Source organism: Pholcus phalangioides, unplaced genomic scaffold (assembly GCF_987345545.1).
Source record: "Pholcus phalangioides strain wild (caught in Gottingen) unplaced genomic scaffold, Ppha-v1.0 ptg000008l_1, whole genome shotgun sequence".
NCBI lineage: Eukaryota > Metazoa > Arthropoda > Arachnida > Araneae > Pholcidae > Pholcus > Pholcus phalangioides.
The window spans coordinates 46940809-46965732 of NW_028301601.1; the positions used below are offsets into that span (position 1 = coordinate 46940809).

General features: G+C 37.7%; 1 protein-coding gene across 2 annotated transcripts in view; it reads left to right on the top strand.

The window, feature by feature from the left end:
* The first annotated feature begins 657 nt into the window (after nucleotides 1-657).
* Nucleotides 658-24924, top strand: part of Plc21C (Phospholipase C at 21C) — a 326807-nt gene continuing 302540 nt past the window's right edge. Inside the window, exon 1 of one of the 2 annotated variants that reach the window (XM_089234814.1) lies at nucleotides 658-1315. In XM_089234814.1, coding sequence (XP_089090940.1) covers nucleotides 1217-1315 — 99 coding nt within the window. In that variant the 5' untranslated portion in view covers nucleotides 658-1216. The remainder of the gene's footprint in view (nucleotides 1316-24924) is intronic. The other variant, XM_089234813.1, reaches the window with a different exon arrangement.

The window sequence follows — 24924 nt, forward strand, 5'->3', positions numbered from 1 at the left end:
TGTGTATTAACAACTAACGTGTGAAGCCTAATATTCGGTTAAGAGGAGAAAAGTCGTTGAAATTACCATATTAAGCGGGGAACTTTTACATTGTCTCTATGGGAGAAATTTTGTCGCCGGAGAATTTTATCCATTTAAGCGGGTATCTGTTTATCCGTTATCCGATGAAGTGGGGTGGACCGTATCTCTCCGACATGTGAAATGGGGGGGGGGTGTCCGGTCCTTCAACATTCAATGAAGGACCGGACATTCGCCAAATGACTACGGTGAGTAAGCAAAAATTATTGTAGAGAAATGAATTCTTTCGCTAACAATTAATTGATTGCCAATGAATAAGTAATTACAAATGAAAAATAATTGTCGCTGAATTTGACTAAAGAATTGATTGTTATTTGCCAATGACTTGTTTGTTAAGTCTGGTATTAAAATTGAGTTCATTGTTTGCTATAATCAGAAAATAATTATTGATGGATTTTTTACAATGAAATTTGAAGTCTATAATTTTCTCAAAAACCCACCACCCTGTTGCTGCTGCAATAACGAAAACGCCAATGATTGTGTCATTCTCTCGCCAATAACGCTGATTGATAAAAACCAGAGATGCCAAACACCGCCAAGACGCGTACGATGATAGCGTTCATCCTGCAGGGTTGGCGGGATTATCCACGAGGAAGAGGAAGAGAGAGAGAGAGAGACGAGAAAGGGAGGCGGAGTGGAAAAGAACGCCGCAGGGGTCTACACGCACACACCGAAGCATCCTCAAACGGCGAAGTGAGTCGAACACCAGACGACGCGGGTGTCATTTTCGATCGCTGAGGCACCATTTATATCTCTTGTGTGTATTATTATTTTTTAGTTTTTTTTGATGAAATTTCATTTTTTTAAAAGGAGAAAAAAACAATTTTTCGAAAATGATTTTGTGATAATTTTCGATGAATAATTTTGTGATGATTTGATTATCAATTATCACGGACCATACAACAACAAAAAAGACGGCTCCGAAAAAATATCGTGGGGGAATCGAACCGCCGAGCATCTCATCATCTAGCGTTTTTTTTTTTGATTCCCCGTTTTTTTGGAAACTCTTGAGGCAAAAACTTGAGAATTTTTGTGATTTTTAAGGATTTTTTTTTTCGGAAGAAAAGAGCTTTATTTAAAGCTGAGTTTTTTTTTTTCCTTGTGATTTTTTCGTGTTTTTTAATCACTTGAAATAAAAATGGCTGGAGCACAGTCCGGTGTCCATGTTATGCAATTGAAATCTATAACTCTTCCGAAAGCTCTTCTAGATGGGAACAAGTTCGTCAAATGGGACGATGTGAGTATCTATTATTGTTTATGATTGTCTAATTTTTTGATTATTTGGAAACTATTCTCTGTTTATTCTTTTGTGCGTGTGTTGATGATGATGTTCACCTTGTGTATAAACAAAACACAAAAGAAAACTTGAAACACCAGTCGGTCGTCGTGGCGAGGTTTTATTTACATTTTCCTCTTTGAAAAAAAATTCTTTAGGTTTTTCTCCCTCAATATTCGGCTCAAATATTGTTTGAAATCTGTTGTTGTGCAGAGCATTGTTGGAATTTTTCGTCTGCTATTATTGCTTGGAGTTTCTTGTGAGGGAATCGTTGAGAAAACATTGTTGATGAGATTGTTTACAACTCTTGTTGCGAACATTGTTGCAGGAATGATTTTTTGTTTTGTATTCATTTTTGCCGAGATTGTTTTTAAGCTCTTGTTGCCGACAGCATTGTTGGTGGAGAGATTGTTTGAAATTATTTTTCTGCTGTACAATTGTTTGAAAACTCTCGGTTGAGGATACCATTCTTCGAAACTTCGTGTTGCAAATATTAGAGTAACGCCGTATTTGAAAACAGACTTTTTTGTGGCCCAGATTGTTGTACAACTGTTGTTGTGGGAATAATTGTTTAAAATCTCTTGTTTTTTCAAAAGCATTATGAGTAAGATCGTTGAGAATTTTTCTGTGTGTTGCTTGAAATTTCTCGTGCAGGAAGTTGAGAACGCATTGTTGATAAGATTGTTTAAAAGTCTAGTTGCGAAGATCATTGCTGTGGGAATGATTTTTTCAAATCTCTTGCTGTTGAGATGATTCAGTAGGTATTGTTGATGCGTTGATGGCATTGTTTTCAAACATATTTTAGATAGATCAAAATATATTTTTTTCTTTTATCATTCTTTGAAATCTCGTGTGTTCGTTGATGCCGAGATTATTGTATGTAATCACTTGTTAGTGGTGGCATTGTTGAAGAGACAGTTTTTGAAATGATTTCTCTGCCTTATTTATTGGCACTGTTATTGTTTGGAACTTCTTGTAGCGGGCATTATTGTGTGAAAATGCACTATTGAAATGGTGTTGCCGAGATGATTATTTAAGAACGCATTGTTGATGCGTTCATTGTTTGGGATTGGAATGTTGTCGGAATAATTGTTCCGAATCTCTTGATATGGAGATTGAGTAGTTATTGTTGACATTCTTTAAAAACACATTTCATATTAAATTTTGATTTCTGATATTGTTTGAAATATCATGTCGATATCATTGTTTGAAATTCATTGTTGTCGAAACCATTGTTAAAGGGATACTACGATACTATTTCTCTGCTCTAATTGTTTAAAATCGTTTGTTACTGAGAGCATTATTTGAAATCTCTTTTGTTGACATCATTCTTTGAAATCTCTCGTTGAGGATACCATTCTTTGAAACTCCTTGTTGCAAATATCATTGTTTGTAAATGCAGCATTACTCTAAACTTTTTTTTGCACAACTGTTGTTGTAGGAATGATTGTTTCAAATCTCTTGCTACACAAAAAAGATAATTGACCAGGCATTGTTGATGCATTGGTCTGAGCAAATTTTATTATTCTTTGAAATCTCTTGTCGCTGGCAACATTGTTGCGAAACTCATTGTCTCGAGTGGTAATTTGAAATTATTTTGCTGCTATTATTGTTCGAATTACTTTATTGCTAGGAGCATTGTTTGAAAATTCGGGCGAATTCAAAAATCATTGTTTGGAACCTCTTGTTGCGGATATAACTTTAAAAATGCATTGATGATCGCATTGCATTAAACATTTGTTTGTCTTGGTTTTTATTGAAGAATGCATTGTTGATTCATATGAGAACGTATTGATGTTTTTTTTTCTCTTGCTATCATTCTTTGAAACCTCGTGCAGAGATCATTTGAAATCGCTTGTTGCCGAAAGCACTTATTAATTTTTTGGCCAGAGCAGTGTTAAAAAATGTTTGTTGATATTTGAGATATCATTTCCCTACTATCATCGTTAAGAAAACTCTTGTTATGACGATTACTGATTAGACCAGAATCGTTTGAAAACGTCTTGTTTAGCTTTTTTTTCTTTGCTCTCATTATTTGAAATTTATTGTTGCCGTGATCATTATTTTAACTTTAGTTGGCGGAAGTAGCTTCCATTCTGTTGCGGAGATCATTGTTTGAACCTTCTTGCATTGATGTGTCATTTATGAGCAAGGCTTGACAAATCGGAAACAAAATTTAGGCGACAGACAAATCCCTTAGATGCCTTTCTTTTTGGTTTTTTTTGTCAAGAAAAAAAGTTCTGAATGTGTTTTTTCCCCTTCGACTTTTCGAGATTTCGTGCTGGAATTCGTATCATTATAAAATCATGAAATTTTTGTATTATTCTTAGCCTTTAATTTAGCAATTCAATATAGGAAATTTTAGCCGTCAATACCGATTTTACAGGTGCCATGACGATCTGGCACTGGGGATTTGCCAAGGCCTGCCTATCATAAGCGGAAATAGTTTTGAAAGGCATGCGGGGAAGATGATGCAATCTATATGTATGCGTATATCAGGGCTGGACAAATCCCAGGGGCCAGGCCACCATTTCGACTAAAAAATTGGTATTGGTGCCTCAAATTTTCATTGAGCAGTTACTAAACCACGCTGAGAGCAGTACAAAGTGTTTGGATGTGTTTTTCCAACATGAAAGAGATCAAGTATGCCCTGAAAAAATCAAAAGAAGCATTATTATGAACCTTTTTCTCTGGGTGAAAATTTTTTTTTTCTGGCCCTTAGATTTTGCTATTTGTCCAGCCTCGGCATATACATTATATCAGTCGGCTTCACCATTAACGCGGGGAGGGGCGTCCTTGACCTTTTGTGTTCCACGGACCATTGTAGTAATAAGATGTCCGCGAACCCCTGTGCTAATAAAAGAAAGCCACAGACCTGTTTACAATATATTAACGCATTAGCTGTCACGATCCCCATTTGGGGATTTTGGAATTTTACGTGCTTTACGTTTGCAACTTTTTGTGCATATATAGGTGTTTTTGTGCCTATAACTTATCCGGCCAAAAAGTAAAAAAAAAAAATTGGCAGTTAATAAGTCAAGTGCATTGCTTCTAGCAATGTAAAACAAATGAATTACATAATAATTTTCTTTTCCAAGCTCACGTCCCCCTTCCCCCAAAATCTCTCAAAGATTCCCCAAGGCAGTCCATGGACTACTGGTTAAGAACCCCTGCTGCAGGTGCTTGACCGTTATTGGCTTTGCGTTCGATTCCCTGCCAGTGAAGAATTATGTCTCTTGTCTGTATATGGATCAGAAATATTAACTTCGTCCGTTTCATTCCCAGTTCTAAAATTTATGAAATGAGCAATGGACTGTAGACGAAACAAAGACCCCCCAATTGATCCCGATGATATAAATTTATTTGATTGTCGGGGTCGATAAACGGAACATAAACTGCACCGTTATGTATCATCATTTGTCATGGTCGCACGGATGAAGAAAAACAATTGATTTGCATCTTTTTTTTCAGATAGAAATACTTATGACTGATTTTACTCGCTGTCATAGTTCCTGATTAATACACGAATGGATGAAAAATTCAGACAGGCTTCTCTAAATAAAAAAAAAAAAATGAACTCCCCAGTTCAAAAATTTGATCTTTTATCTTTCCAGATGGACCCCGGCTACATAAGCGCATACCTCTTCGAACGGGAAAGGGGGCGACGAATCACTGAGGTCGTGTCAAAAAGCTGCATGAAGAGTTTACCTTTATGCAGCTTTGGGGGGTGTGTATAGCGAAGGGGAGGGGGGAGGCGAATGTCCACCTCTTGCCTATGCCAATATATTTTTTTCCATTTAAAAAATAAAAAGGGAACGATAGCTCTCATGGGGGCCCCCCGTTTCCACTTATGCCCGAGAACAAGACTGGCCGCGTGCTTTTTGCTGATTAAAATTTTGAATTTGCAAAATTCATTCCTAAACATAGCTCTAGTCTAAAGTGCCTAATTAATGAAGCATGATCAATGGTCATAATCAATAATAACGGTTCCTGGACCGAGTAACCCTGGCCACCGCATGAGGTTAACTGGCAGGGTTATTTATAGTGACCGATGACCAATCCCTTTTTTCTTCAGTATATAAGTGAAAAGAGCCAGAGAAAAATCCTGGCGAAGGGGCCACATCAAAGATTTCTACCAGGGTAGGAGTTCTTCACCTTTTTTGTACCACGAACGTTTTGTGCTAATAAGACGAAGGCCAGGGAATACCTACCCCGCATAATGGAAACATGAAGTTGATTATTATCACATTCAACCTACGGCCCCCCCACCGAAACGTCTCCCAAGACCCCGAAGAGGTTCATAGACCCATTAATGAGAACCGCAGACCTAGGGACGTTCTTCACTCACAGCTGCAATTCGGGGGGGGGGGGGGGGGAGTACGCAGTAATATTTAGCGAGCATAATTTTGGTGTTTTACCCGTAATTTTGAATGGAGAAAGGGTAAAATTGGTACTCGCGGCATTATACTCGCCTGCTTTTCCCTAGTTGCGATCCGCGACTTTTAGGCCCCGTGTGTAACGGCTGAGTTTTTAAATGCTAAAATATTACACAAAAAATACGCATTAATGCTGAAGGCTCCACACATGACACGCATAAATATGGCTTAAGAAGTTTCAAAAAATGTTCTTTCGACAACAAGAGATTAAAAAAAAAATTATATGGGTGATCCCCCCAAAGGCCATAAATCATTTATGCCATACGGGAAAATATCCACTAAAGTATTCTGGGGAGCCGCAGATAAACCATGAATTGGGAAAGGGAGCCGTGGGTGACAAAAGTTTGAGAACCACTGCCCCAGGCCATAAGTTCACCAGGGTATCCATGCCCATCCCCCCACGAAGGGTACTGTATGAACGATACGTAGGCTTCTCTCGCTTGAAAGAAATTGACGGTAAATCCACGTGTGTGTTTTAACATCCGTTTGGGCGGCCCGTTTGAGACAGACAAGCGAGAAAGACATTCGGTAGCCGGCACCTGTCGCTAGCTGATTTCTTCGGAATATGTATATATGTATTTATACTTGTAAAGGTGTGCAAAGGTTAGAACGTCTTGTGATAACGACACACGCAGGAACGTCTTCAGGAAGTGAACGAGATACGGATGCGTTATGATGATAACATTTCACAACAACTTACAAGGGTATGACACACAATATTGTATTGCGACAGGATTAACTCACGATTGATCCATAATAACAAAATATTTCTTTTTCGAGGGGTGGGGGGGACCCTTGAAACCGTAGATCTGATTCTATGAATGCAAATTCCCAAGCGGTGATCTGTCTGCCATTCCCCTTCCTGAGAGCTCCGTGAGATCTGTCGGGAGTTATAGAGATAAAATTACTAATTGAGTGTAGCAATAAGGCTGGGATTCCTTATGGCATTTATGTGGAGAATTTGTGTTATGCATTTTTTTTATGGGGGGGGGGGAGGGGGAGAGGGTGTCGTCGGCGGGATGCCGTGAGAGATTTTCTATATTTTTATTTCGTTGGCTGAGGATATTACGAACTAAAAAAAAGTTAGGGAATCGTTGTATTTGTACTCGTACCCATTGAAATACGTTTGTGGCTTGCACACCCCGTAAAAACGAAAGAGGCTCTTGCATCCATTGAAATGTGTGAATTTCTTTCGTGCCTCTAGAAATGTGTAGGAGGCACTCGTACCCCGCGTAGGTGGCTTTCGCACCTCTAGAAATGAGTGAGATACGCACGTACCTGGAATACGTCGAAGGCTTGGGTACCCCTACAAATAAGGAAGAGTCACACACTCTTGATGAAATGAGGAAGAGGCGCTCTCATAGCCCATTGAAATGCGTGGGTGGTTTTCATACACCTAGAAATGAGTGGGTGGCTTGCGCATGCCTAGAAATACTCGCGAGGCGTACGTACACCTCAGATATTCATAGAGGCCTTGCGTATCCTTAGAAATGGAATAGGAAACGTTTGTACTTCTAATTATACAGATATTCTTACCTTCACTAGTTTTTTCCGACATTGCTGATTATTTTTCACGTAGCCCTGAATGATCCTTTGCATATTCCGGAAGGTATGCGTATCTCACGTTGGCAAAATATTAGTTTAAAATATTTCGTTACCTCTGTAGTGGATAAACCACAGCCTTGAATTTCAAAGAACTCCAACCCCGTTTGATGAACATTCCGTGACGTCCATTGTTATTACGAGTTTACATAAATTAAGATACCCATGTCCCCCAAATGTTTATCAAGATGTCATTCGCTCTGCGTTTAGTTCTTTTCCATCCTTCCAGGAGAAAGAGGGTCGTCGAACCCTCGCGCTCAGGAAAAAGAAGAAATGAGGAAATTGAGACTTTGTTGGTTCCAGAGAAGATCCCTGTGACACTCCCGCTGGAAGCAGCAACAGGGGGTTAGCACCGTTGCAGGAGAATGAATAGAAGAGATTCCCATGTGGCTACAGGTTACGACGCCCATTTTTATATTTTTTGTTTGCCGCTTCTACTATATCTGAAGGCTGTGCATACTTTTAATTTCAAACGTGAAGAGCCGAATCTTATTTCCGTTCTCGCGTGCGTGAACACTCTGGCGCTGTGCCCGCAATGTGTGGTCTCTTCCAAGAAGAAAGAAAGAGAGAAAAAAAAAAAAAAAACCACATTAAGATGTTGCACGTAAGAAACGCACGTGTTGGCAACATCAGATCATCATCTTGATGGGAGTGATGAGATTCCGCGTGGATTTTTTTTTTCATGGATTCATACAATTAATTGGCATTTTCGACTTCACTGCCCACGGGAAATGGGCTCATAATATATACACATGTCGATTGCTTATTGTGCAATAGAATAAATAGCACGCGCCTTGTAATGTCCTTTGCTTGTCCGGTGAATAGATGGCTCGTTCGTTATTTTAATAGATTAAAAAAAAGATAGACATTTGGAATTGGTTGTCACTATATTCATGGATCAAATAGTTGAGATAATTATCGCTGTAATTAGAGACAACACTTAAAACATCGGATTTTTGGGTTGCGGCTCATTTGGCGCACGAGTGGGATGCAATTAGACTAAGGAATAACTACCGTTCGAATACATTTGTAACGGCCAGGAAACTCCTCCGTGTTTCGAGTAGAACACGAATCCGAGAAACAAATTTGGGTAGGTTGAATACCCCCACCACACATCCTTGAACTAGGTCAGGACTTGTAATGGGTGCCTTATATTTATTTTCCTATTAAAAAAACAATTGTGTAAACAGTGCTACCGGAAATGAGGTGCATCTAGGGATGTGTTTGAGTAGGTGCTGTGTGTTACGTATCTCGCAGATCATCGGTTAGTGCAACATTAAATTTAATACGTTTTTTTAGTTTTTTGGAATGTTGGGTGACTGCATCTAAAGATGTGTTGGAATGACCTCAGCTAAAGAGATAGAGCAGGTGAGACCAGCATCGAGACGGGGGCGCCAAGTTTCCTCCTTTCGACCATAAGTGCAACAGCTCGTTTTCCTAATCAGTAGGACTAAGATTTCTATGAATTTTCACATTTCGCTATTTTTACGTTATATAGCATTTTTTCCATGATTTTTGGTAATTTTAAGGCATTTTTTCGTTTCCAGTAATTTTAGGGCATTTTTCATCTTCAGATTTAATGCATATTTTCATATTTCAGCATTTAGTGAAGAGATTTTTTTCCCCAAGCTCTCTCTTGCTTCTTTCTCAAGATGCTTTTTACGGCTTCTCCTCTAGAGAGAGGACAGCAAATTCTCTCTAGCTAAGAGGTCTTCAACCTTTTTCCTAGTCACGAGCACTGCCTGTTCCCACCATCAAAAAAAGAGCACCCCTCACGGTAAGTTTACCATACGGATCCTTTGAATGCAATTTGTACAAGGTTTTATCATTGGAACATTGGTCAAGTGCTCGCGAGCGTAAAATCAGACGCGATCATCGAGCTCACTGTGAGCACCGTGGCGCTCGCGACCTACGGGATGAAGATGCCTGTTCTTGAGTCTTCCCTAGTTTCATTTTCTGCAGTTAGCGATTTTACCAATAATTATCAATTTTACCTTTGACACCGTTTTTTGTAGTGATTAGTGATTTTTCGGTGACATTAGGAACTACTGGAAATTTTAATTGTGTACCTTTGACATACACTTTTGAAAAAGATTGATCCTTTTAATGTAACATTTTTCTCGGAGAAAATATGGTCAGCCTATTTATAAAAACATATTTTTAGGTTTTTTGCTCCATATTTTTAGTCCTTTTAGGGCATAAATGCATTTTTTTATGGTGCATATTCTGTCGATTTTTAGGTCATAAAAATCCTGGCCCTGCTAATTAGTAAATCATAGGTAGATAATGGGTTAGGGGTGAAGAGGGCGGTCCCCTTCCCGTTCAGTGAGAAAATTGTGTTGGCATAGGCGGAAGGACGAAGGTGGAGAAATTTGGATTTCAAGGAATGCATTTGTATCGGCCAAACCCAATCACGTTGTGTTAGATAGAGCACTTTTTGTTAATGATTCCATTGGCGACATGTATTGAATATGATCATCATCAACAACATGTATGACGAGGGCATTGATGACAGCAAATCGATTAAAGGATGTCCATTCTGTTGAGTGGAGTCGCACGTGATTTCCACATTCAATCGCCATCAAGAAAAAAAAAAATCAAAAAAAATCATTACTATATAAGAGCAGACATGGACAGAAAGTTTTTCTGTGCATGTCGACACATGTCCAAGTCAATGTGCGATATAGATCTCTGAAATCATGTCCCAAATGTCGCACCTCCTTCATTTGAAGGAAAAAAAATTCTGATTAGTTTTAATCTAGTAAGTGATATCGTGTGAAAAACAAACAAGTTATACAGGGTACATAGCAAACGGGGGTATAGCATTTTACACCTGAATCATTGATCGTAGAGGTATACTTTCAATTATAAAAAAGTTTCCAAGTAACGTGTTGTACTCAGATATGTCATTCATTTTTCAATGGGTTGTGTAGTCATTAAAATAAAAATATTAACTTTTTATACAGTCCCCGTGGTGTGCCCCAAAACCCAGTTAAAAGTTGTTGCCTTCTCTCCCGTGATGCCAAAAAAAAAAAAAGAAATCATCATCGTTTTTAAATGCAATATTCAGAGAGATATTCGAATTCGAAAAACGGATTGAATTTTTGAAAAACCAGCGTTAAATGTGGGTGAAACAGATTTTCCGCATTTAGAGCTGTTTCTTCCCCACTTTCCCCTGTTTTCCGAATTCGAATATCTCAATGAATATTGCACTTAGAAACGTGGATTTTTTTGGCATCACGTAAGACGGCTTTGGGGTACACTGGGACTATATAAAAAGTATAAGTTCTTATTTTAATAACCATACAAACCCTTGAAAAATGAATCGCCTGAGTACTACACGTTGTTTAGGAACTTTTTCCTAACCGTAAGCATACACCTCTATCACCAACGATTCGCCAGTAAAATGCCATACCCCTATTTGCTATGCACCCTGTATTTGTTCATATACTGGCTTGACAAATCGGAAAAAAAAAAAAAATTAGGTGCCTGCCGAATTTCTTGAGCCAAGTGTCCTATTTTTCCGTGAGAATGAATACAAAAGGGTCGAGGGTTTAGCACATATGGCTTAAAGGGTGGGGTCGCAATGAATTTCTTTTCTCGAAGAGAAATTTTGAGTTCTTACCCTTCAAATAGCATTGAAATTGATTATAATAACATATAAAGGTATTTTCTTTCGAAATTTTAATTAAAAAAAAAACCATTTTGCATTAAAATTTTTTTCCGTTTGGGGGGGGGGGAAGAGCATGAGCCCCATGTCCCCTCCCGCGTACGTTTCTGATCCCACCAATATGCCTTAGGAGGTAGGGGGCAGTGCTGACGAAATTTTGCTGACAAGGGGGGAGGGCGGTCAAAAATTGCTAAAAATGTGCTGACGTAATACTTGAACGGCCCCCAAAATGAAATTACATTACATCAAATTAAATTACGTCCCTTTTTTTTCAGTGCCCGATGAAGGGGGGGGGGGGAGAATTAATTTTCCTATAAATTTTTTTCGATTTTCAAGGTATTGCGGTGCCGATTGCTTGCCCAAAGTGAAATGGCGTCGAGCAATAACAATATGTGTAGCGCGTTTTCGAAGGGAAAGAAGGAAAAGTTGCGCAATAAATTTAATGCGAGACATACACGTTGTCTTTCTCTCTGTGTCAGAAGTTGTTCTTCGCTCCGCCCACGAAGAAGGTGGCGGCAACAGAGAGAAGGCTTCAATGCTAATTATCCCTCTCCAGAGAAAAGAAGTAAATATAAAAAAATTGTATGTATAAAATGCGAAAAGGGGTTCTTCGTTCTCTTAATTATGTGCGACTTGCGATACAAAACTCTTCACTAATTTCCAGCCAAATCCTACGCTAGCGTCTACACACCTGGTCTCAGTCAAACCTATAACCAAACAATTATTATTTCTTTTACTCAGCCGGCCTTGTAGCTGCTACTGAAACAAGGCTAACGCAACACACACTCACATTCACGTGACGAGGTCGTTTCTTGTCTGCATTTTGCTGCTGGTTTTTCTCATCCTCATTAATGAATTTCGAGAATTTTTTGATATGAATACGTCTTTTTTTGAATAGGCTACCTGGCCGAAACAGTTGCATTTCCGAAAATTCTAAGGAACTTGACTGAACGAAAAATAAAAATTTCAAACTAATGGTTTTGAAAATTTTGCGGAACTTAGTGGAATGAAAACAACTTTTGACCAGTTTCCAAAAATTTGAACAGAAAATAAAGCGGCGGCGTCTCTAAAAATTTGGAGGAACTTAAATTAACGGAAAAAACATCCAACTAGTGTTTCCGAAAACTTTGCGGAACGGGAAAACGTCAAACCAGCGTTTCTCCAAAAATTCGGTGGAGCTTAGCAGAAAGAGAAAAAAATCTTTCAACTAGGGCCAGTCCGATTAATCTGGTCGGTTTATCGATCAATTGTTAATCGCAGTTAAAAATATTAGTTGAGTTATTCGACTCAACCAATCTCCGATCAAATTTTTTTTTTATTAGAAGTTAAATTATAATTTTGAAAATTATGTTCCTATACACAAAATGTTTCAGAGATAAATGATCGTATTTAAAAATATTTGAATTTAATATCTTAATCAAATGTTTCGACATGAGGAAACACAATTTGATTCAACGAAAACTGGTGATGGTTTCTAAAATTACTGATTGAAAAAAAAAAAAAAAAAGACAAGATCCATATTAAGAAATGCCAGGAAATGACATGCATGTTCAGCGTATCGCCCCTTTTATACCAGAGACATGAATGTGCGAATTTTCACTTTATTGTTTATCAGTTGGTTGGATCACTTATTTTGCTAAGTTTTTCCAGAAACGTAAATGTGTATCTCTTGAAACATATTTTACAAAACATTTTAGGACAGCAACTTCCATTGAGTAATAAGGGTAGAGTATATATATATAAATATTCAAAAGTCGTTTTCGAAGTTATAGGAATTTGCATATTCATGTTTCTGGCAAAGGAGGGACGATGCTAAATAGCTTAAGGCTGGCGCGGCCTTTATTTATTAATCTATTTCTGTATTTGTTTATATAGATGCGTGAAATGAAATATATTTTTGTAGCATTAATTGATATTATATAGTTACCAACGTACGTTTGCTATGAATAAACAGCAAGCAGTCGATTAAAATTTTTTTCATTAACCAGTTAAAAATTTTGATCGATTCCCAGCCCTCCTTTTTACTATTGTTACCGAAAATTTGGTAGAATTTGGCGGAAAGAAAAATATTTAATCAGTGTTTTTCCAAATATCTGGCGGAAAAAAAACCCTTTTAACTAAGACTGGTCCGATATATCGGATCGGTTAATCGATGATTGTTAATCGCAGTAAAAGATATTTTTGTCGAATTTATTAGTTCGATTAAAATTTGCTTGAAAGTTCGAAATTTAACTTGATTTGTTCAATGAAATCGATTGGATGTCTTAAATTATGTACATACCTACATACAGCATTTTGGAAAAGTGACCATATTTAAAAATATTTAAATCAATATTTTGATCACATTTTTTGGCATGGGAAAATGCAATTCGATTCAACGAAAGTTAACGACTTCAATTTCAAATTGAGCTCAGACTAAAATTTATCATATCCACTATGAACAGCAGTTTTCGTATTCTTGGCAACATCAGCTCATCTCCTCACATGTACAATTTGTATGCACCTATGTAATAAAACTAGTAACATAGTATAATCGAAAGTAGTTTCGAAATCAGTGACCGATTTTTTAAAATAACATTAAAAAAAAAAATCGTAGGGAAAAATCCCCAGAATTTGATAAAATATGTTAAGCATTTTAAATTTGTTTCAAATTGGCAGTTAATTAATTTCTTGGTCTACTATTGCCACATTTTATTTACATGCGACGGATAAATGCATGAAATGAATAAATGAACAAAAAATATTTTTATAGCATCGATTAATATAAGCTATAGTTACGTCGAAATATTCGATTAATCGGTCGATTAACATTTTTTGATTAACCAGTTAAAATTTTAATCGATTCGCATCCCTACTTTTAACCAATGTTTCTGAGACTTTTTTGGAAATTAGCGGAAAGAAAGAAAAACTTTTTAATCATTGTTTCCGGAAAATTCGGCGGAACTTAACGGGAAGAATGAAACATTCAACCAGTGTTTAAAAAATTTGGTGGAACTTAGCAGAGTGGAAATTTTTTTTAAACTAGTGCTTTTGGAAGTGGGTTATATTGTTATATTCACAGGGTGCAGAAAAAAAGGGTAGTGTCTGAAAAACGGCCAGGAAACACTAGTTTTAGCCATGTAGCTATTAATGCAGCGGTTCTAAACCTTTTCTGACTCGTGGAGCCATTTTCAGTAAATAATTTCTATGGCGGTGCCCTGTTTGACCCGAGGAGCCCTTTTTAGTATATAATTTATATTATAGAACCTTTTAGGCTTCGTTTTTTATTTATCTATCCAATTTACTGGTTTATTTTCCTTGAGCAGCTGTGGAACCCCTGGGAAGTGCGCACGGAGCTCCAAGTGCTTCGCGGAGCAACGGTTGAGAACCGCTGTATTATCATTATCACACCTATATTCAAGTATTATACTGTTTTCTCCATGGTAAGCAATTGCTATGCCTTGTTTCTCTGGTGCAATGGAGTATCACACACATCTCTTTCCGTATCGGGACCCTAAACATTGATTATGAAAATGGCGATCAGTTAATTGGTCATCAATTGAACGATTTTATTGAAATTAAATCATTTTTCAATTGTATGTATGACTGCTGTGCAAGCAGTTATGGAAAAAAAGAAAAAAAGGTAGTAATGACATTTTCGTATTTATTCTGCTGCATTAAGTCAGTCACCCGAATATCGAAGCAGCCCTTGACCTAGTTCTAGACGGCAGTCATTTGCCTGAGAGAGTAGTCGCTTCCTTTCCTACAACAACAACCTGCTGGACCTGTCTCATTCGTCGAAGACCTACTTCATCCTTTTTTTCTTTTCTTTTTGCTTTAGTTCAGTAGGTCTTTGATCCCGCCGTTGTCACATTTATCATTATTATCGTTATTCCCGGATTTATACGATGGCTTTTTCTATTAATATTTCATTCTTATTGACTATACCAGGGGTTTTCAACGAGCTTTACAAAAAAGCTCCGAAATCCCCACGCGCTTGCGTCGTTATCTTCCTTTCTATCCGCACGTGCCTCTCTATTCTCTTACACGGTGCATGTCGTTTAATCTGAAAATAAAATACGGGAATGTTCCGAAAATAAGTCATGGTCACTCTAGTGAGAATTAATCTCAGCTGTGGAATTGAATCCTCCCCCACCCCTTCTCGATATTATGAACAGTCGATTCGTGATACTGTACACCAGTGGGTGCATAACCTTTCCGACCGTAACCTTTTTTTCGTAGGCCAGTAACTTTTTTTGATAAGTGACCATATGACCCGTATTTTACGGTATATTTCCGTAATTTTGGTCGCCCAACTTAATGTCCCGAATATTTAGAGAGGCATGGTTGAAGTTTGAAAATAAAAATAAAGATTATATTATCATTAAGTCATGGAAATATAATTTACGTCATGACTAATTCTTGTCAGAAAAAAAAAAAAAAAAATAAGTGGAACATTCATCTCACATATTTTCCAAACATACAGGGTGGTAACTATCGACCGCCCAACAATTACACACGTGATTCCTTGTGAAAAACTAACATGGGGGAAGTTTTTTCCGTTTTTGAATATTAAAGGAGTTATAACGTTTTGAAATTTTGTGACGTGTCATTTTTCTGACGGTCAGTTACGCACCAAAAAGCGCAACGAAAGTAAATTTCTCCGCCAGCAGAGCGAGCTACGGCTTCTTGAAAGTGAACTGAAATATTCAGTCCCGTTGATAGCGGGTGCGACCGGCGACCGGCCTTCTTTCAGGAGTAGCCATTTTCCCTTCGTGTAGAGTATTATCATTATTGCATACTAAATTTTTCAACCACTTTATATTGGGAAATTTATCACCAGATTTATGGCGTGCTAGCCATATATTTGAATTTTTTTAAACCAAATCTGTACTTTTGCCAGAATGCGGTAATTTGCTCTCCTTCACTAATAAATAGAGCCTAGAAGTTCACGCAAAATTCCATAATTGCCTATTTTCAAACTTTTTTTGGTAATGTCTTTTTTGAAAATTTCGTGCCATAAATGCCTAATTTAACGTAGTTTTAAGTTCATTTGTGAATTTCAGAGCCCATAATCTATAGAACATGGATATTTTCAGCATTTAGAACTTCAAAAGAATTGCTCTTTTTAAAATTTTCCAACTCTCATTATTTTAATTGTCATTTTTAAGCTGCCCTCCCTCCAGCATTCGATCTCGAATTAGTGATCTGATAGATTGGTGTTGCCATGCATTAACTTTACTTCAACCGTATGGTGTTTGTTATACGTGAATGATTTTGTTTCAGAGAAACGCAGCCCGTGTTACAAAAAGCAGAGGAAAATAAGAAATGTTAGGCTTCACCTAATGTCTTGCTCAGGCATTAGACTGCGTTTTATGTGTATAGCGGACCGATGATTGTCCCAAGAGGTCATGAATTGACGTCATGGCTCGCGCAAGACAGGCTAGGAGCAGACAGGGCTCTGGGATCCATTTTGTTTTGATTTTATTTTATTGCACCATAAACGCACTGCAAACAACTATGGCAATTATTAAACATACATATTTAGTATTCGATTAAATTGATCAGAGAGTCGTTCTCAGGGGGTGTGTGGCAGATACGGCCACACAGCAGGGCAACGAGCTTGAAGGAGTCTCGCATAGCCTACGTGGTAATATTTTACAAAAATAGGACAGGATAGCCCTACTTCAACTACAGAAATGGTAATTATCCCAAATAATATAGCAAATAAACGAGAATTATTACCAACTCCAGGAAAGCCCCACAGACCATTTTTGCAATCAGAAAGTTTTAATCAAACTAATTATTTTATGGATTAACATATTCAAAATCGATTAGTGATTTCGAAAATTTTTTCCATTCGATTATTTATCGAGTCGCATTTTCATATCGATTTATACATTATACATACAACGAACATTTTAATTTCCTTGTTACTGCGATCGATTTTTTATTGCGCTGAAATGTTAATAAATTTACTTTACCTTTTTTTACAAGAAAGATTTTGACAGACTTTGAAATTTATTCCGGCCTAAATGATTCACTCACACAGAGCTTGGTAATTTTATTTCAGATGAAGTTCCATTCCGGGGCGTATTTATAAGGAGGCTACTATATGGACTTCGTACACATTCCTCTACGGAATTTCTAACGAACTGTTACATGCCGGAATGTGCGTGTACGTGTTGTGAACGTACTATGAAGTTTGTTTTTATATAGGGTTATATCAACCCCGTCCTCCTTTTTGATGTCATTTCAAGCGTCCTCGGACAATCAATCCTTTTTGTCCTCCTTTTCAGGTTTCTGAAATTATTTTTCTTTTTTTTCCTTCCCACTTTGAAACACAAATTTCTTCATTGATATGAGTATTTTTGTTTTTTCCTCCCGCACGCATTCACCAATAACCGTCGAAATTTCCAGAATTTTTTCTGTTTATGCTTTTTTTTAGCGGTTCTGTTTTAGAGTTGGGGAAATTATTGGGTGGCCGGTTTTTTTTTTTTTATTGGTTGGCGTGGTGGCGCCATCTATTGTGAAGATTGAGATAAGTGGCGTTTCTTAAGGGAGCGCAGGCGTCCTCCTTTCTCAGTTTCCGAATCGAGTAACCGTATTTCCATATAATGCTGTTATATAACATCAATTTTTATAATAATGAGTGAAGTGTAATGATTGATAAGGGAGCCTGATCTCTTTCGATCAGGCACAACTGATTTTGTCACCCCTTTGAGATGCTCTTGTATGTCGTTTCGTGATTTGTTTCCCCGAAAAATCATGCTCTCCTCCATCATGAAAGCCATCTCTTTACTGTTTGTTTTTCTAAATATGGTTTTTGATATTGTTTCATACACACTCATAACATGAATGAGATGCCGTAAAAATTTTCAACTGTATTTGTTAGACTCCGTCAATGGACAATTTGTAACTATGATTGATTTCAACCAACAAGCCTATTATGTTAATCAAGCTAATTGTGTTGCAAAATTGCAATCAAAAACTGAGGTGCGACATATAAATCTTACAAAACTTCTGTAAAACAAAATCTCGTCTCAAAATTGTTAGTGATATTTTATTCCATGGCCCCACATGGGGAGGACTGACAGGGCCCGGGATGATTCTTGTCATAAGCCCGTAAAAAATCTGCCTAAGGGAACACCAAAGATCTCAGCCTCGCTGCAGGATGTTAGGGCTATGCTTTATTCATTTAAGGGATGCCACGACTCCTGAAGTGGATTTTTCAAATATGGACTTCAAAAATATTTCATTCAATTGAAAATCGAATTCGAAAAATTTCTCGTCAATCGAGTTGATTTGTTTTTTTCCAAATAAAACTAAAAATTAATGAATTATAGTGTAAAAAAAGTGAACAAAAAAATACACTTTGAACGCGATTTTCGCAATTTGCAATTTTTGAGCTCATCCGTTTTAAGATTTAAAAAAACTGCACCAAAAATTCTAAAATTTTGTAGGAATATTTATACGACGTGTGTTAAGCTGGGATTACACTATCAAAGATTTATAAAAGATCCTTTATCAAACTTCTATAGCGTAATCCTAGCCTTAGTAAAATTAACCTCGAACTTCAATACCTAAGCATTCGTCAGAATTTTATGAATTTTTAAACTTTGGAAAAAAAAAACCCCTTGAATTTCAAAAATTAGAAAATTCAATATTTAAAAAAAAACTTCCCATGGGTTAATTTATAAATCTGGAAAGATTTGTAAATTACTACATTTTAAATTTTCCCAACACAAATGGTGAGTAAATTTTTCTGCAAAATTTCAGGATATTTGGGACAGTAATTTTTTCTTTAATGTCACGGATGAACTCAAAAACTGCAATCTGAGAAAATCGTAATAACCTCGTAAAAATTTGTAAAGTACAAAGAGAGTACGCACGCAAGAGAGGAAAAAAAACTGGTTCGTTTTCCTAAATTTCTCTTAGGCCGGTATTACACTGTAAAAGTTTGATAAAATTCCTTTTATAAAACTTGCAAAATCTAACCAATAATGGTTACATTTTAGAAAATGCAACCGGTGACCTTGTTGGCTGCATTTTTCAAGTTTTATAAAAGCAATTTTACAAAACTTTTACAGTGTAGTCCTGGCCTTAGGCTGCGATTACACTTGTAAAAGTGCTTGTATAAAACTTGAAAAATACAACAAATAAGCTGATGGGTTACATTCAAGCTGATCCAACCGATCCGTTTATTGGTTGTATTTTTCAAGTTTTATAAAAAGATTGGCTACACAAACATTAGTTACATTGGAGCGAATGTAATTGATACGATTATTGGTTGTTTTTCCTAAGTTTGATAAAAGGACTTTTATCGAACTTTTATAAAATTTGAAAAATTTAACCAATGAGATTGCATTTGATAAGGTTGCATTTGCGCAAATGTAACCTATGAGTTTTATTGGTTCGATTTTTCAAGTGGTATAGTCGTCTATTGTCAAGTCGGTATAGTGTAATACCGACCTTAGGGTTGTGCCATTGCTATAAGTTTCAGGAACACCAAGTTATACGTTTGTTGTAGTACCTTCGGTAAATTTGTGCATGATTATGAAGTGACGCAATCAATTTCTAAAGCGTCATAACTCAATAACTATGGGTCAGATCAAAAAAATAAAAACGCTTTTCCATATTTAGTTTTTCACAAGGAATCACGTGTGCAATTATTGGGGCGGTCGATGGTTACCGCCTTGTATACATTTTTCTGTTGAATTCTATTCCCACATTGCGACTTGCAGTAGTCCTTTATTTCCCGTCATCGGCGGTTAATCAGAAATTTTAGCTGCATCGAGCAACTATGTATATTTGCCTTTACCAATTTTTTAACCGCCATTGGCGAGTTTACTTGGTTTTGACATTAATTTGTTGTCTGTAATTGGTTAATGCCTTTGACATTTTTTTTTTGGCTGTCATTGGCAGCTTTATTTACCTTTGACAATTTTTTTGACTTGCCTTTGACAATTTTTTTGACTTGCCTTCGGCAATTTTTTTTTCTGTCATTGACAACTCTACTTGCATTTTACAGTTTCTTTTGGTGATATCCCGTGTGAATCCCAATTTCCGTGTTTTTATGAAGGAATTATGGTCAGCCCATGTACTATTTGTAGTGTTGTGTGCGTTGATACGTTTTTATCCGAACACCTCTTGGCGGGCCGCATTTGGCCGGTGGTGGCGCATCCCTGCTGCACACCCACACGGTCGCATAAGACCGTCCACAATGTGCAAGTACGGAATTTTGAGATAGAAATCGGAAAAAATACAGGATATTTATTTTTCTCCATTCTTTCTTGTTGGAGAGTTTCTGATGATGGATTTACGACTCCCGACTGTGCCAAAGAGAAATCCGGAGTCCCATTAACTCAACATGAAACTTTTTTTTCCCCTTCCTTTTGTATCGCTTGTTGGTGATTCGTCATCTCACCTTAACAGGGGTCTGTCTATTATTAAAGGGTCAGCTCTGTTGACCAATAAAAATGTGAGAAAAGGGGCGAAGGGAATGATGTTTTTATTTCTCTCTCTCTTATAACTAGCAGAAATACATGGAATTGGTCAGCAGGAAATGTTTTGCTATCAACAATCCATCAAAAGAAAGGGATTCGACGCGCAGTTCAAAAGCCTAGAGAAGGATGTAGGCTCTCCTGCAAAAGGGTTCTCCCAGTCCTTTTGCCCTGGCGGAACCCTTGAAATGAATTCCGTGTTTTTGGAAATGCTTGAAGCAATCTCCGTGCTTCAAGACAGTGGTTTTTAGTTACTTTTCATGTATAGTTCTGGCACCCCCCCCCCCGGAAATGCGTGAAAGGCTTGATTATCCCCCCCACCACCAGAAATGCGTGGGAGGTGTGTGCTGTTTTCTATAAATGCATAGGCGGGTTGCATATCCGTAAAAATGCGTGTGTGGGTAAATCCTCAGATGTGCGCAGGAGGCTTGCGTACAGGGCCGCAACTAGATGCTCGGTCACCCGGGGCAAGTGCGCATTTTGGCTCCCCTTGTATTGTTGAAGGTAAGGCTTGAGAATGAAATTGGCCCCCCCCCCCGCCTGCTTGCGTACCATTTGAAATACATGGGAGGCTTGTTTGACACACTAGAAACCCCCATAGAAATGCATTGAAAGTATGCGTGCTCAATGTATAGTAATATACATTAAGGCCCGTGGCTATTTTTCAAAAATAATGTGTCCGTTTTTTTGGTGTCCGCTAACGAGGAATGTCGGTTTTTGGAGGTTCCACTATATGTACCTTATCGCTATAGTTATTGGTGCTGTGTTACTCATTATTATTCCTCACGGAATCCCCCCAGAAAATTATCGGGGGAACTAGAGAGGTCCCCGAAACCCTCGTTGAAAAATGCTCTAGGTATATAGAGTGCGCGATTCACTGTACATATAAGTTACCATTTTTTAAATAACCCCGTGAAAATCACTTAGCAGTAAATTGTTACATTAAACATGTATTGCCCTCAAGCATCAAAACCCCCTCTCTCCCTTTTCTTTATATATATATATATATATATTTTATCCCAATCAATATTTTGTTTTCGGGTGAACGGCAACGGCTGGATTCGATCGAAATCGAATTTCTGGGACAGCGGCTCTTGAAATATCGACAAAAAGGGCACTGAAGTCTTCTGATTAAATTACGATATCGGAAAATCGTTTTAATGATATATATATATATATATATATATATATATATATATATATATTCCCTATTTTTTCCCCCTCGACGATATTGAGTAATGACCTAGAATTTACTGTATGTTGCCCTGTTGTCTGGAAATTAGTGACTTACGAGGTGAGGCCGGAACGCCAACTGTATCCAGGGCCGCAACTGAGGGGAGCAGGCGGGTCTCGTGCCCCGGGCGCTAGACCCGAGAGGACACAAATTTCATTCTGAAACCTCTTCTTCAACATTACAAGGGGACGTCAAAATGGGCGCTTGCCCCGGGTGACCAAGCATTTGGCCCTGGCTGTATCATTGCCAGCCTACTAATTAGTGTGTTTTTTTGTGAAATGTACTCTGATCATCTTCAGATAGTATTGTTCTTAAGGCGATCATGCCTCGAAAATTGAACACAACAGCCATAGCCATAAACGTGTACAGGCAGTGGCGGATTAAAGTCGGTCGAGGCCCCGGGCGCAAAAGGAAATATCGGGTTCCTTAAATTAGAGAAAAATGGGGTTTGGGTTTTTTTTTTCAAGGGTCCTTAACCTATGAGCTTGGGTCGCAGGGCTTCCGAGATAGGGTTTCTTCAGCAATTGGTCACGACACAAACATGATTCGTGGAGGATTCCGGAGATGGGTTGTACGAATTCCGTAACAGCTAGGGTTTCTTGAGCAATTGGTCACGACCAAACTTGATTCGTAGGAAGTGGGGGTGGGGGCTTCCTAGATAAATCGTACGAATACTTCTTACATCATCATCCTAATCGAACGGTTACCCAGACCATGTTCCAAGGAATTTCTAACTGAAAGGTCACCACCGGATTATGAGATCATCTTAATCCCCAAGGGGCCCCAAGATCGGCCACACAGGCAAACAAAGGACTGGACCCCTGCCACAGGTCCTGAGAGATGGTAGGTATTGTAACATGCCAATTAGAGGAAAAGACAAACAGAAAAACATAACTACACATCAATACGTTAACGAAGCATAGTTAACATTAGAAAGCATTTCAATTAACATTAGAAAGCATTACAACCGTGTCACTAAAATGTTGACAAAAAAAAAACAACCACATGGTCCTTGCTATGGGTAGTAAGTCTAACCAAAACAACATCCCGCGGTCCTTGCGGGGTAGCAAAGCCAAACAACATCTCAGCCACCATCCCCGCTGAGGGTAGTTCAACTAGGTGCTGCAGTAGCCGTGTGATGTGGGAAGTGCGTTGAGCGACACAGGTTGCATGTTTATCATTCAAAAATGTTGAAATAAAAAATGTGAACATATAATGTGCATTAGCTAATAGTAAATGTAAATATGTGGCGCGGAATATATTGTAGATGTAGACTCATATAATTTCCATAGTGGGAGGAGAAAAAACACCATTATCTAGGACTGGGTTTTTTTTCCTTGAGCGAAAACCATGCTTGGCTCCTAAAAAATTTGACTGGCGCCTAAATAATTTTTTGATTTATCATCCCTGCCTTAGTTTGTTATAAATGCACTTACTGCGTCACTGGTTCCACTAATTTCGAGGAACAGTATCATGGGTCGCAAAGCCCCATTGTTGGTGGTTTTGGGTCGCGGCTGAAAAAGGTTAACAAGCCCTGGCATATGCGAACACATTATCATTATCACTCTTTAAATTTACATATGACGTCCTTCACATCATCCCTTCTGCCTCTGGGAGACCAGACTTTCCTTTCAAACCGGACATGGCCGCGTCACACTGTACACGCTCTATCGCCACTCATCATATCGTCACGTCCATCTGTAGTCACGCTCTATCGATATTTGCTGGATTCAACCATTGCCGAGTGTGAGTCCGACTAATACCAAAAGAATGCTTATCGTTAAGGAGTGTTAGCGATACAATTGCTCCCAATTTTATCAGTGCTTTAAAAAGCAGCGATTAATTCCTAACAATATTCTCAATGACAATGGTTTTTCTAACAGTATTCTCAATGACAATGATTTTTCTAACAGTATTCTCAATGACAATGGTTTTTCTAACAGTATTCTCAATGACAATGATTTTTCTAACAGTATTCTCAATGACAATGGTTTTTCTAACAGTATTCTCAATGACAATGATTTTTCTAACAGTATTCTCAATGACAATGGTTTTTCTAACAGTATTCTCAATGACAGTGGTTTTTCTAACAGTATTCTCAATGACAGTGGTTTTTCTAACAATACTCTCGACGACAAGGATTTTTTAACAATACTGTCAACGTCAATGATTTTTCCACAATACTGTCAACGTCAATGATTTTTCCACAATACTGTCAACGTCAGTGATTTTTCCACAATACTGTTAGACGTCAATGATTTTTCAACAATACTTTCAACTCTCAATGACAAGGATTTTCAAACGATTCTTTTCTTTTCGCTCATGCTTTCAGCAGTAATGATTTCGTAACAATGCTGTCAGCAACAATTTTTTCTTTGTAATAATCTCGGTGACGATATATTTCCAAAAAATTGCCTTAGCATCTTTAGGAAATAGTTGTTATTATATATATCTGCAACAATGATTTTCCAAGAATCTGAGAAATTGTTGCTAAAACAATTTTTTCAGCATTAATGTTTTTATAAAAATGCTCTGTAACAATGATTTCTTTGTAATATTCTTAGTCTCAATGATTTCCCAGCAACAATGACTTCTTGACAATGTTCTCAGCAACAGTGACTTCTTGACAGTGTTCTCAGCAACAATGACTTCTTGACAATGTTCTCAGCAATAATGACTTCCTAACTATGCGGCAATAATTTGCAGTAATTTCTTAATCAGGAAGGACTTTTCGCTCTTGCTGTCAGCAACAATGATTTTCCAACAATGTGAGAAATTGATTGTTGTTGAAACAATTTTCTCAGAAATAATTACTTCTTAACAATGCTCTCAGTCACAATTTAGTTAATATCCACCTCATTGGCAATGTCCCGTATTTTTCTGGATCAAATATGGTCACTAATCGCAGTTGAATAAATTTATGCACAGTATTTGATTGTGTCTGATTGTATTTTTTGTCTGAAAAAAAGCTCTTGAAAACCTCAGCGTTGGTTATAACGACAAAATTTCCCTGAATATTCGAAGTCATGGACGTAACTTTCAAAGCGTGTCCGGAAAATTCACCGACAACAATTAGAAGACATCGAGTTTGACGTGAGTGAATGAATGAACGAAACCGGCTTGTCACTAGAGCTATCTCACTCCCT